Below are 13,830 nucleotides of genomic sequence, written 5' to 3' on the forward strand. Positions count from 1 at the left end.
AAAACATTTAACGTAAGTTAATATGTCTTCCAAGGAATGTTTCATGTTTCTCAGTCTTTTTTAATGTCTTCCAGGCCTTTAAAGTCTTTTTAAGTTTAGTCCAATAGTTTATTTCTACTTCTGTTTACGATCCATTTCTAAAGAATAGATCTTCTGGTCTGCGTTTAGTTTACTTTAATTTAATATCGGTCTTTGCAGATTGGTAGTATCTATTCAGAGTTCTCAAGGCCGTTTGATAACGATAGATATGCTAATCGGGCAAAGAAGTTTGAGGGAACACAGCTGATTAGATTCATTAGTTCTATATGTATATATATACAGGGTGTCTCACGACGAATAGACGCGATCGATATCTCGGAAACTAATTTTTCAAACATTTTGAAAATTTGGCAACATGGCACAGTCGATGGGGGCTACAGAACTAAAATATTTTGACAGTTGTGACGTTTCCGGTTATACCGGAAGTATGTGTCAACTTCGTTATTTTAAATGGAACACCCTATATATTTTTACATTTTTGGCTTCCACGTAAAATTCTAGGTATATTTTGTGTATAATGTCCTATACCTAAGTGTAACCGTTTTTGCCATATTTTTAATTTCATGTGAAAAAATATGTTTATAAGCCCTAACATAATTACCGATTACTCCCTTTTAGTAGCCTTTATTTATTGGTTAGTTTTGGTTTTATTTTAAAGGAAGGACCACTTTAAAAGACTATTTTAATATTTGGCTAAAAAAAGATACAGGGGGGTCAAAAACTAGCATTAAAAATTGAAATGAAAAAATCATTAAAAGTCAATTTTTTTAAATGGAAACCCCTTATTTTTATTATTTTTTCATAAAGATAATTAAAAATAAGGTTAACTTTGTAAAAGGTTATCTAGTCCAAAAATTGATAGTTTCCGAAATATTGGCAGTTTAAATTTGGCCTAATATTAAAACCCGTATAGTAAACACGGCTCAAGAATTGTTGATTAGTTGGGCATGACGGTTGTCATAGTAACCGCTAGAAGCGGCAGTAAGATGGATTATAACAGAAATGTACACTTTTTAAATAAATTAGACATTAAATTACACTTTTACGAAGAACACTTAAGTAGCAAGTCACTTATAAATTGAATGCATATAATCCATTGTCTTACTGCGGCTTCTAGCGGTTACTATGACAACCGTCATGATCAACTAATCAACAATTCTTGAGCCGTGTTTACTATACGGGTTTTAATATTAGGCCAAATTTAAACTGCCAATATTTCGGAAACTATCAATTTTTGGACTAGATAACCTTTTACAAAGTTAACCTTATTTTTAATTATCTTTATGAAAAAATAATAAAAATAAGGGGTTTCCATTTAAAAAAATTGACTTTTAATGATTTTTTCATTTCAATTTTTAATGCTAGTTTTTGACCCCCCTGTATCTTTTTTTAGCCAAATATTAAAATAGTCTTTTAAAGTGGTCCTTCCTTTGAAATAAAACCAAAACTAACCAATAAATAAAGGCTACTAAAAGGGAGTAATCGGTAATTATGTTAGGGCTTATAAACATATTTTTTCACATGAAATTAAAAATATGGCAAAAACGGTTACACTTAGGTATAGGACATTATACACAAAATATACCTAGAATTTCACGTGGAAGCCAAAAATGTAAAAATATACAGGGTGTTTCATTTAAAATAACGAAGTTGACACATACTTCCGGTATAACCGGAAACGTCACAACTGTCAAAATATTTTAGTTGTGTAGCCCCCATCGACTGTGCCATGTTGCCAAATTTTCAAAATGTTTGAAAAATTAGTTTCCGAGATATCGATCGCGTCTATTCGTCGTGAGACACCCTGTATATATATACATATAGAACTTGATGGTCTTTAGCTATATATATATATATATATAGCTAAAGACCATCTTCAGGAACTGTTAGGTTAACTATATAAAGTCAATAATTCAGCATCACTAATTTCGGAATCTTGGCTTTTCCCATTATTGTCCTACTATATTACTAATTGTGCTTCATGATGCCAATATTAGATTTTACTACGTTCTTACTACGACTTTATGATTTAATTAATAAGATCCATTTGAGATTATTTTAGTTAAAATGGTTTTCTTTTATGCTAGATTTAAGGTGGAGCGTCAAAAGGTACCAAGTCCTTTTGGATAACATCCAGGGTTTCATCAAGTCATGTATCAGTACACTGGGTAGGTGGCAAATGTCTGGTTTGATTTCAGAAGCAATGTTTTTTGAATTTTTTTAAATGTATCCTCAATTTTTTTCTGATTATTAAGAATAGTCTTTATGTGACAATACGTATTGTAATGGACAAACCAAATGTGATGCACTAAAATCACAACATTTCCCATAGAGAAATATAGAAAACACTGAGTACTCTGGATGAATTACAACAGTAGTCTTGGAGTTCCTTCAGTGTTTACAAAAAGATATTCTGGTGGAAACTTGCTGGCCTATGATTTTCCTTGATCATCCAGAATTGTATGGAACATTTAGAATTTGTGAAAAAGTTCTTGGCTCTTAACACTTTTTAAAGCAATGAACACATAGTGGAGTTTTACTGCCTAGCATGGCGAAGGCAATTGAGACAAACTCGTCTCAACTTTTAAGCAACACATTTCTGCAGAGCAAAAAGTAAAAGTTTTAAGTCACTTAACTACCAAAGACATTTATCCATGGCTACTTAACAAAAAAAAATAAGTGGATCTAGGCTGATCTACGAAAGGCATCATTTATTCTTTAGAAGATTAAAGGTAATAGATTTAAGCATGTGTGATATTAAAGCCATTAAGTGTTTCTCTAATTGTATTAACAAACAAAACGGCAATAGTCTCGAAAACATTCCTGCTTCTCAATTTTCTTCCTGTAGACTCGATTCACCATCAATAGATCGGAAAACTTTTAATTCATCTGCAACTATTGGGAATTTTTAAGACCTAAAACAAAGAACAAGTTCGATTGAAAAGGATTTGTCGGCAATGAGGGTCTAAGGTACTCTGCCTGCAATGAAGCTAGATAGCAAAAACTCAATTCCTTTTCTAATTTATTATGTAGTAAACTATGATTGACCCTGTCGAGGTTTTGAAGGCTTTTGAAAAATCCAAATATAGAGTCAATGAATTGAAGTAGATTTGTCCTCCAAAAATCCATTTTTTTCTTATATGGTATGCATCCTCACTCCCAGTAAGTACAACATATTTGGAACATATGAACGTGTTTACAGCTCTAAATTGGCTTCAAAAGAGATTTTTCCAGACAAATTTTCTGGGTATATACCAGATTTATTAAACAACATATATAATAAAGTGGAATGCCATTATATATTCACACTTCCTTAGGAATAAGGCAGGAATAACATCAGGGACAGAAGAAAGCTAATATAGCAAAGATCATATGATACTAAAGACTTTAGAAAGAATAAATTTGTAACTGGTTGACCGTAGAGAACAAAGAGCTAACAGATTGACCATTTCAGTAGTATTTTTACCCAATCTTTTTGTATTCACAGCAATATCATGGGCAAAAGAAAAAAAACCACAAAAATTGAAAATTTTCAAATTTTATATTTCTTGATCTTTTGAGCACCAATGCGGTGAGTACTTGTAGATCTATCTTCCCTAACACAACAACTCCACAAATTTCCATTAGAGAAGCCGTAAACAAATAACATATCGCGATATTCATTCTTTAAGAAAAAAGGCAGGTTTTCCTTCTTTTGTAAATGGCAATGAATCCGCAAAAAAAGGAAATTCACAAACTATGTATTCCTTGATTTGAAAACAAAAGCATAGATATTTATAATTTGACAAGAACTGTCATTAAGTTTTCACTTCGACTTAAAGTAGTTAAATAAGTAATTTGATTTAAATGTGCTTAAAAAAATAATGCCTAGTTTCACAAAAATTGAATATCGGGACATCTTATTTATTTATGGTGTCGCAAGTGGAAACTCGCGGGAGGCAGCAAGGGAGTATGCGCTTCGTTTTCCTAATAGACGGCAACCCCATAGAAGAACATTTGCAGAAGTGTTCAGACGCTGTGGGGAAACTGGTTCCTTTCGAGGTTTGCGGATTAGAGAAGGTGGTCAAAATGGTCAACGCTGGAGACAAGAACCTGCGATTATGAGAGCTGTTACAGAAGATCTAGAAGTACTCGCCGCATTGGTGCTGCATTAAGGATTCACCATTCCACTGTACATAGAGTTCTTAAAAAAAATAATTTGCATTCGTTTCATTTGAAAAAAATCCTGGATTTATTGCCGATGGTGAGGTGAGGCTTCAATTCTGTAGGTGGTACTTAAATAAGTTGCAAGAGTGGGGAACAGATCAAATATTTTGGACAGATGAAGCAACATTTACAAGAGCCGAAATAATGAAAAAAAACAAAGAAATTTGATAAAATAAAAAAAAGTTAAATACCAGAAGAACTAACAACTTTTCCAAAAAATGTTATACGACTTTTTTGTTGCAAATGACTTGTTTAATCACCTCTTAAAGTTTGGCGGTTTTTATAGTAGACACCTTGTATATTAGTCTTGATTTTAATGATTTAAGCCAGTAAGGCTTGAAACTGTTTATCAACCGAGTGATAATAAAGATCTAGATCAGTCTTACGATATTTAGCATGCTATGATAAGTGTCTTTTTCAAAATAGAAAAAAAAGGGGATAACTTGTACTTTTTGACAGATTAAAACATAAGATCTGCGACATCATACAGGGTGTTTTGTTGATCATGTAACAAAGTTCTAGGGTATAAAGATCAACTTATAAAGAAATCAAATAAAATATATAAAGAAAACAAAAAAAAAGAAAAGTTCATATGAACATGGATGCGGAAATTCTTCCTCAGAGAGCTCTTTGAAGATAACCTTTAAAAATGAGTTTTCGTTTTATAGCTTCGGAACTACTTTAGCTACTGCAACCAATTTTGGGAAATAAATTATTGTTAATACGTTTATTCTTTTGAACTTACTAAACAAAAATTATTTTAACCAGGGTCGTGGAAACCAGGGGGATATTTGGTAAATTTAACCCCATTTCTCTCAGACTTCAATTTCTGCCCATTATGATGCTCCTATAGCATAAAAAAGTGCTATCAGCAAAAATCGCTAAATTTTACAGTTTTTGTAAAAATTGACTAAAAGTAAATTAAGATACAGCAGCAGAATTAATGAAAGATGAATGTTTATTGGGGTTAAAAGAATTTTTCATATGGTAGATATAAATTTATGTAATTTTTAAAATTACTTGACTGCACAGTATTGTGGAAAGTCCAGCAGAAAGTTAGAAGTTCAGTCCTGATTAATTCTCGAATCTTGTTAACATGCACTATATGTATAGTATGCACATGCACAGTATCATAGGTTCTTCTTTTTTTTTAATACCATCGCACGCCCCTTTGCCGTGTGCAGTGGCGAAAAAGTGCCACTCTGCCGGCATACCAAAATCGCTTTGATGATAACACAAATTATTGATAAAATTGTATTTGTTTTTAATACTGGGACCCGGCGTCATCGGAAAAATAATAAATTTTCTTAACACCGATTCGGCCGAATTTCTCTTCCAAAAATGCGATAAACTTTAAGAGAAGAATTAAGTGACTTGCGTTAGTCTAGACCGCAACACGTAATGCGTCTGTACATAAGGGGATTCGAGCGCTCGAATGTCAATAAACAAAAGCTCGGCGTATTTGCTTATTCGTACTTAGCAAAAATTTTCTTCTGCTTAAATGTTCATTATGAATATCTGAACAATGTTCTTTTTTAGTTTTTTCCGTAAACATATGAGAACATGTAAAATTTTGTATTTGTTTATTGTAAAATTATCTTTTGTGATGAATAAACAATTAAATTTACAAAGCCTATGATCACTTGATGCGCAAAACATTTTAGAACGTGAAGAATGTAAGATTACTCACTTTTTTCAAGTATCAACCAAAATATTGTCAAAATAAAAAACTTTGTTAAAAAATTTCAATTCCTTATAACTAATAAAACAATGTATATTTTACAAAACTACTTTAAGGCATCATTTTTCGTTCCTTGAACTATCATTTGAAATCGAAAGGTACATGGAAATCCAAAACTCATTTTTGAGTGGCCCACTTGGGAAAATTTGACTCAACAATTATTGTACGGAAGAACTCTTCATATTCAGCAACCTCCATAGCATTTTTCTGCACAATCCTTCAAGTGCAATTAAAATGATATAAGGCATAAGATTCCAAGGATATATAGTAGGTCCAAGATAAGGTCTTAGTACTATCTTGAGTATCTCAATATCTTTGAAAATACCGCATTCATTAAAAATCATAAGAAAATACAAAAAAAAGTGTCATATGATAATCGTTCAGTCGTTATGAGAAATGGCCCATGTAAAAGGTTTACTTTCATTTCAGGCCATATGAGAAAATAAAGTTAATGGTGGTATCTCGAAAAGAAACGCTGAATATAAAATCTAAAATACCATCATGTGATAGCTTAAAAGTGACAATGCAAAATAGTTATTAGTGTTTTGATATCTTTTGATGTTTGATAATATAAAGTGAGAAAAAATAAAATCAATATTGTCAACGCCATAATGCGCCTCAAGTGATGCAACTTTCTGATTCAACGAAAACTGTATTGCCAACGGGTACCAAGATGCCCATGCATAGAAGGATCCTATATATTGGACACCCTACCGCCACTATGTAACAATGCCACAGATATTTGTTTTAAGTTTTTTTGCAAGACATCCAAGGACTAGACTAGTATAGTCCGATTTTACGTGTATCTTATGAATCTATCTTAAAATAAATATAATTTTTAGTTGCCAAAACATTGAAAGTTATACTCGTACGAAATACTTGTAAATCAGACAATACCTAGTGCAAAACTTACCACTTTTATTTTCTAATATATCATGATATTTGTCGATGGCACTGGTGACCAAATGAGCCATTTTGGATCTGAAACGAACAAAAAAATATTTAGACGCTTTGAACGCACAAACACGAACAAAAATAATTAAAGTTGCATTATAATGAAACGTCAATATTATATAGTGTACTAATTGAGTTTTCTAATTTTAGTTATATGAAACACGCCAATTAACTACATTGTAAGATAAAAAAATAAAATTACAGTTGACTCGAGGCAAGCAAATTAGTGGTTCTCAGAAATGACTATCGATTAATACGATTTTTTTCATAAATATACATAATTCTAGAAGAATATAAATTATTAACCTAAATATTGTGCAAAATCTTTATCTAACCATCTTATGTAAACCCAAGATTTGGTTTTAGCTGTTACATTAATGCATAATTCAGAGCAGCGCTAACAAACCTTTCTCAACTATTTAACCTAATTAGCTGTCAATTAATTCACATGGAAAAAGTATTGTTTATCGCGGAATGTTTCCCATAATGTTGCAGCAAATTAGTTCGTAATGGTTATTGATTATCCCAAGTGTTATTTTTATCTTGGACTGGAATTTATACGCCACTGGAATTTTTTCATACGGGTCATTGTGTTTTTTGTTTAACAGGCATTGGTAAAATTTCCTATTTGTTTTTAAAAAATACATGGAAATTTCTAATTAATTTACAATACATTATAGCAGAGCATTTTATTTTTTGCCGAAAATTTTTGTTTTCGAATAATAAGATATGGAAACTTTTTTTATTTTACAAGCATATTATAATGTCAGTTTTTTAGACTGCCAATGTCAATCATAATGTTCTACTACAAAAACTAAGATACTATACATTGGATGAAACTCAGTACTCAGTTGGTTTAAGGGTTCAGAAAAAAATTGTCCGGGTATAATTAAATTTTTAAAAACCTATTAGAGGAATAAGAAACAACATTTCCCAATTAGCATTAAAAGTAATAAAGACTTTTTAATAATAAAAAAAACCCACTAATAATCATAAGTGCAATTTGCAAAATTTTTTGTACAGAATATTAATTTTGTATGTAAATTATAAAATATCAATGAAAAAAAAAACGTAATGGTTTCGAGTCGTGGTTTTTATTTGTAATTTTAATACTTTCATAACCGAAAAATTATGGATAATTAAGCCAATTAGAGAAATAAAAAAAGGTTAAATTTAATGTACTTTGTACGTAAGTAACTTAAAATTAATATATTTATTATGATTTAAATTAATACAATAAAAATTAAATTTAAGATTCTAAAAAACTCCGCAAAATATAGAACAATGTCGATCTAAATTAAAAAAAAAAACATTTAAAATTACATTACTGTAATAAATTCTACTTTTTGGGACTTATTTGTTTTCACAAATTTGCAAAAGGAATCAATTAATGAAAAATTCCCCAAACGCAAAACGGAATTTTTATCGTTTTTATTACCACAAGGCCACAACTTTTTTAGAGTATGTTTTTGGAATAAACTAGAACTAGAGAAAAAACAGATGGGAGGTCGAGTTCATCTAGCAATAATAGTGTTGTAGGCAAACCACCTGTAAATCAAACAGAGAGGACAGAGAGTTAATTGGTAATTTTTAGTACCAATTAGAAGATATAATTTTTTTTGCCACGCGTCTATTAAAAGAGTTCGAATTTAAAAATGCATTAATAAAGCTATTGAATTTACAACATAACTACAAACAATAATAGTAAGTAATTAAGGCCTTTTAATTCTGATATGAGTAAAAACAATAAAAACAAAATTACCATCCGCTTCAACTTAATAGAGAAAACCGCAAGCTAATTGTCGATTTTGAGTTTGAGGTATGAATTTTTTAGAGAAAATTCATGCTAAAAATTAAATAAAGTCGAGCAGAATAGAAAATATACCGCAAAAGTAGCTATTGTAAGTTTTTGTATTTTGATATTTTATTTTTGCAAAAAGAAAAATTTAAACGAGTTTGGTTTAATTAGGTCGAGTTTATATAGCAATAATATGTGCTGCAAAAATGATGGATAATGAACTATTTACGGAATATAATTAATTGGTTACAATGAAGTTTGCAATCAGTTTGCTGAATACAAAACCGCAACTTTCAAGAATAAAAAAAGGTTAAAATTTAATGTAGGTACATTAAAAATTTATTTTAAAATTAATATAATTCCGTATGATAGAAATAAAAATATTAATAGGAGAATCCCATTTAAAACCCATCAAACACAAAAAAGTGAATACAATTAAAATTACATTAAGAGTCTAAGAATTCCACAAAATATGGAACAATGCCGCTCTAAATAAAAAAAAAAACAATTTAAAATGATATTACTGTAATAAGTTCTACTTTTTGGGAATATTTTTACAAATTTTCAAAAAGTAACCACTAATGAGAAATTCCTCAAACCCAAACCGGAATATTTTTAGTTTTTATTACAAAAGACCACAGAATTTTTTTAGAGGCAATAATAGTGCGTCTAGAACCTCCTGTAAATCTAACTGAGAAACCTAATTAACAAATCATTTCAAAATGGGGTCTTTCCTAACTGCCTTAAGACTGCAATAATTGTTCCCTTGCATAAAGGAGGAGATAAAGAGCTAGCTTCAAATTATCGTCCAATTGCTCTCCTTCCAACAATATCGTAGATCATAGGTTGGTTAAAAATTGATTAAAAATAGGCTATTATCATTCCTGTTTAAATATAAAATACTAACTCCCCATCAATTTGGCTTCTTGAGTAATAAATGCACTAATGATGCGATGTTCTCCCTTTTTAATAGTGTTTACTCCAGTATAAACAATCATCATTTAACGGCAACTATTTTCTGTGATTTCTTCAAGGCTTTTGATTGTGTAAACCACATCTTGATCAACAAAATATTATTCAGAGGAACGCCTCTCGAATGGTTTAAGTCCTATCTTAGCTACAGAAGTCAGCTTGTAAAGGTTGATACGACCATGTCTTCTAGCAGACCAATAGAATGTGGGGTACCTCAAGGTTCAGTTCTGGGCCCAATTCTGTTTCTGCTGTTTATTAATGATATGGCCCATCTTAACATTAGCGGCAAAATCTGTCTCTTTGCCGATGATACTAGCTTTACATGGAGCAATCCGGATGTTGCGGCACTTCATGCAACTATTGCTAAAGACCTTCTCAACATTAAATCGTGGTGCGATTCGAATCTTCTCCGCTTAAACATCTCAAAAACTAAAGTCTTATCTTATAAAGGTACTATCCAACCCTTTGTACTTTCAAGCAACACCATCTTGGACGTTGTTGAATCTGTGAAATTTTTAGGACTTATTGTTGACAGCTCTTTGAAGTGGGAATTACATATTGATGTTTTATCTAAAAAATTTAGTTTAGCTTGTTTTGCCATAAGATCAGTTTCCAGGGAATTAAATCTTTCGCCATCAAGAACAGTGTATTATGCCCTTTTTGAGTCCCATCTTCGTTACGCCCCTCATTTCTGGGGCACATGCTGTGCGATTCAGTTTGAGCGCATTTTTAAACTACAAAAGAGAGCGGTTCGCTATTTACTAGGACTTGATAGTCGAGCTCACTGCCAAGAAATGTTTAAACGATTTAAAATATTAACTCTTCCATCTTTAATCATTCTTGAATCTATTTGCTTGGTTCGCCAGCATATATCAGAAATTCCTAATAGACCATCTCACAATTATCCACTTCGAAACGCAGAGGATGATCTTTATGTGCCAATCCCAAGCTCAGAATTAATAAAAAGCTCTATTCTTTACGGAGCTAAAAAAATGCACAATCATCTGCCTTTGGAAATTAAATCATTGACATCTTTTCCTCGATTTAGGAATATTTTGAAATCATATTTACTGGAGAGAGCTTTATATGCAGTAGATGATTTTTTTTTTTAATATTAATTTTTGAGTATCATGCACGCACTGGCTAATTATTAAATTTTTTATGATGTAGAATAGCAATATTTTGTATTGGTAAATTTCTATAAAATTTTTTATGACTTTTTAAACATTGTATTAATGTTTTTGACTGTTTTTGTTACTTTTTTTATTTTACTTTCTTGTTACTATTTTTATTTACATTCCTATTTTCCTACTTTTTACATTTAGTATAAGAAATTTGACCAGGTACATTTATGTCTTTTGTACCCAGTTTTGTACATATTTATTTAGTACTTGTATTTTGATTTATATATTTGTGTGTTTTGCTTTTTATGTATAGCTTTGTCTACAAATTTTTTTTAATTTTTTGACAATAAAGCATATTTGATTGACTGATTGATAACACAGAGAACCGCGAGTTATTTGGTAATTTTTAGTACGAAATAATTTGTTAGACAGAAGTCTACTGAGTCGATTTAAAAAGTTTATTAAAACATGATTTAATATAGTATTAGGTATTGTAGGCCTTCTAATTTTGATATAAGTAAGAAAAAATAAAAACAAAACACTGCCATAAGCTTAATAAGAAAAGGCCACAAGTTAATTGGCCATTTCAAGTTTGACGTCTATTTTTTAGAGAGAAGTCAACTAACAACAGGGTTTACTTTGAGGCTTTTAAAACTTCATGATAAAAATTAAATCAAGTCCAGTAGTGTAGATTTTTTTATTTTAATATTTGATTTTTGCAAAGGGGAAAATTTTAAGTTTTATTAGGAAGTGCATGAAATATTTAAAATAAGATACTACTGATTTTCAGTAATAGCTTTATGAAAAATACTAAAACTCAATAAATAATTTCTAACGATTAGCAATACGGGAATCCAATTTCAACTCAATTAAGTACAAAAATAAAAAATGTTGCTTTAAAACAAAAAAAAAACAACTTAAAAGGAATATTACTGTACTAAAATTGATCATTTTTAGAAAGTATTTTTGAAGTTTCGAAAATTTATAGAAAATTTAATTTAAATAGGTCGAATTTATATAGCAATCAAGTTTGTTGCCTGTAAATTATATAGGGAGGGCTGCAAGTTAATTGGTCATTTTTAGTTTGGGATTTGATTTTTTATTAGAGAGTAATCTAATTAGTCATTCAAATTCATAAAAAAAATTAAATCAAGGTTAATTTACGGCATTTAGAATAATAGTAGATATTATAGGCCTCTTTACGTAGAGAAGAAAATTGAAAGTTACGTAGAATATATTATTAGCTAATAACATTATTCACTCTTTTTTGTTTATTCTGACTGCAATATCACCAGATAATTAAAATTGATTGGGACAATGTCTAGAAATTACAGCAAAAATTCCCAAATTACTCCTTTTGATGACTTTTCATACCTCAAGATTGAAGCCTTTAAAAATGCCAGACCTCGGCAACTAGAAAAGTTGCGAACTTCTCAATAGATTCATTCGCTTTATAATAGCGACATTATGAAAGAAGTGTCTGAATCATGAAGAATCTTTTCCTGCAATCTGCAATTAAAGTTTCGATTTTTTCAGTTTTTGACATAGAAATGATGCACTGTTTTTTTAATTCTGCGTCCACTAGTAGCAAATTATCACCCTATAGATCAATTAAATACAGGATATGGTAAGATTTAGTCTTCATTTTATTTTATTCAAACAATATTTAAGTACAAAAATGTATCACCATAATATCATTAATAATACATTTAAATTTTAAAAAATTCCAAGAAAATAAGGAAAAGTTTTGATTTAACTAAAAAAAACAATTTAAAAGGAATATTACAGTAATAAAATTGTTTTTTTGTTGGATAATTTATCCCAAACATGGAGTAAAATTAGAGACAAACCGATATTTTTTTTGTTTTTACTGCAAAAGACCAGAAGTTAGTTGGTCGTTTTAGATCCAGTTATGATTTATTTATTATTGAGGGTATTTTGGGAATAAATTCAAGCTGGGAGCTGGGGAATTCATAAGAAAATTAAATTAGGTCGACTTGCGGGTAAACCACCTATAAATCGAATCGAGAGCACTTGATTTTCGAGAGCGCGATTTTTTTTATCGAAGAGTAACCTAGCGATAAAATCAATTAACTCAAGCCGAATTTACAACATAAAATGTGGGTTATTCGAGGCCTTTTTATTTTGATACATGACTTATGCAGGGAGGAAAATTGCATACAGAAAATTTGTTACTACTTAAAAATGGTTCTTGAATGGATTATTTCAAAATTGATTTAAAAAAGGAACAATTTAATAAATATGCTAAAACTATAGTAAAAATTTTGCATAATTGACGCTTTTAGTTAGGGTCTATAGTTATATTAAATAATAATGTTTTTTTATGATTTAATTTTTTACGATGCTATTAAATGCTAGGAGGAGAGGGCAAAGGTAGATTAAATAACCTTACTTTCTTATAAAATTTGAAATCTTTAAAAGCGGTTCAACAATAAGCTGGGGTCGAAGAAAATACTTAAAATTATGCCTTAAATTTTATTTAAAAAAAAATAAATTAAAAGAATTAGAAGATATAAAAAGGGGAAACATTCTATATGAACTATACTCGGAAAAGCAAAGAGAGCATTTATTGAAAATGAGAACATTTATTAAAACTTAAATAAAAAAAATAAAATTAAAAGAATTAAAGAGACACCAATAAGCAGTGTTAATGATCGTTGCAATGAAACATGGAAAAATTTAAGTAATGAAATATGGAAAAATTTAAGTTTCAATTTCATAAATTGAAGAAATTAAAAGAAAGGAAAAGTTACTTAGAGACCCATTAAAAACTCATTTAAATACCAAAAAACAGTAGCACAATAATATAATTAAAATTGAAATTCATAGATTCCACAAAATAAGTCAAAATTTGGTACTAATTTTTGCGTCTTAAATCTTTTTTGGATCTTGCATAGTTTTCGAGAAAAAAAATTAAATGGACTTAATTTCACATCCCTAGACCACACAAAAAACATGAGAGGTTTTTTTTAATA

The 13,830-nt window shown here is 30.0% G+C and overlaps 1 protein-coding gene across 3 annotated transcripts in view; it reads right to left on the minus strand.

The window, feature by feature from the left end:
• LOC126741900 (elongation of very long chain fatty acids protein AAEL008004-like) overlaps positions 1 to 13,830 on the minus strand; it is a 103,191-nt gene that overhangs the window by 62,174 nt on the left and 27,187 nt on the right. For 2 of the 3 annotated variants that reach the window (XM_050448360.1, XM_050448362.1), the window contains exon 2: positions 6,900 to 6,967. In XM_050448360.1, the coding sequence (XP_050304317.1) occupies positions 6,900 to 6,960 (61 nt within the window). In that variant the 5' untranslated portion in view covers positions 6,961 to 6,967. Of the gene's footprint in view, positions 1 to 6,899; positions 6,970 to 13,830 lie in introns of all 3 variants that reach the window. The other variant, XM_050448361.1, reaches the window with a different exon arrangement.

This window comes from Anthonomus grandis, chromosome 11 (assembly GCF_022605725.1).
Source record: "Anthonomus grandis grandis chromosome 11, icAntGran1.3, whole genome shotgun sequence".
NCBI classification, from domain to species: Eukaryota; Metazoa; Arthropoda; class Insecta; order Coleoptera; family Curculionidae; genus Anthonomus; species Anthonomus grandis.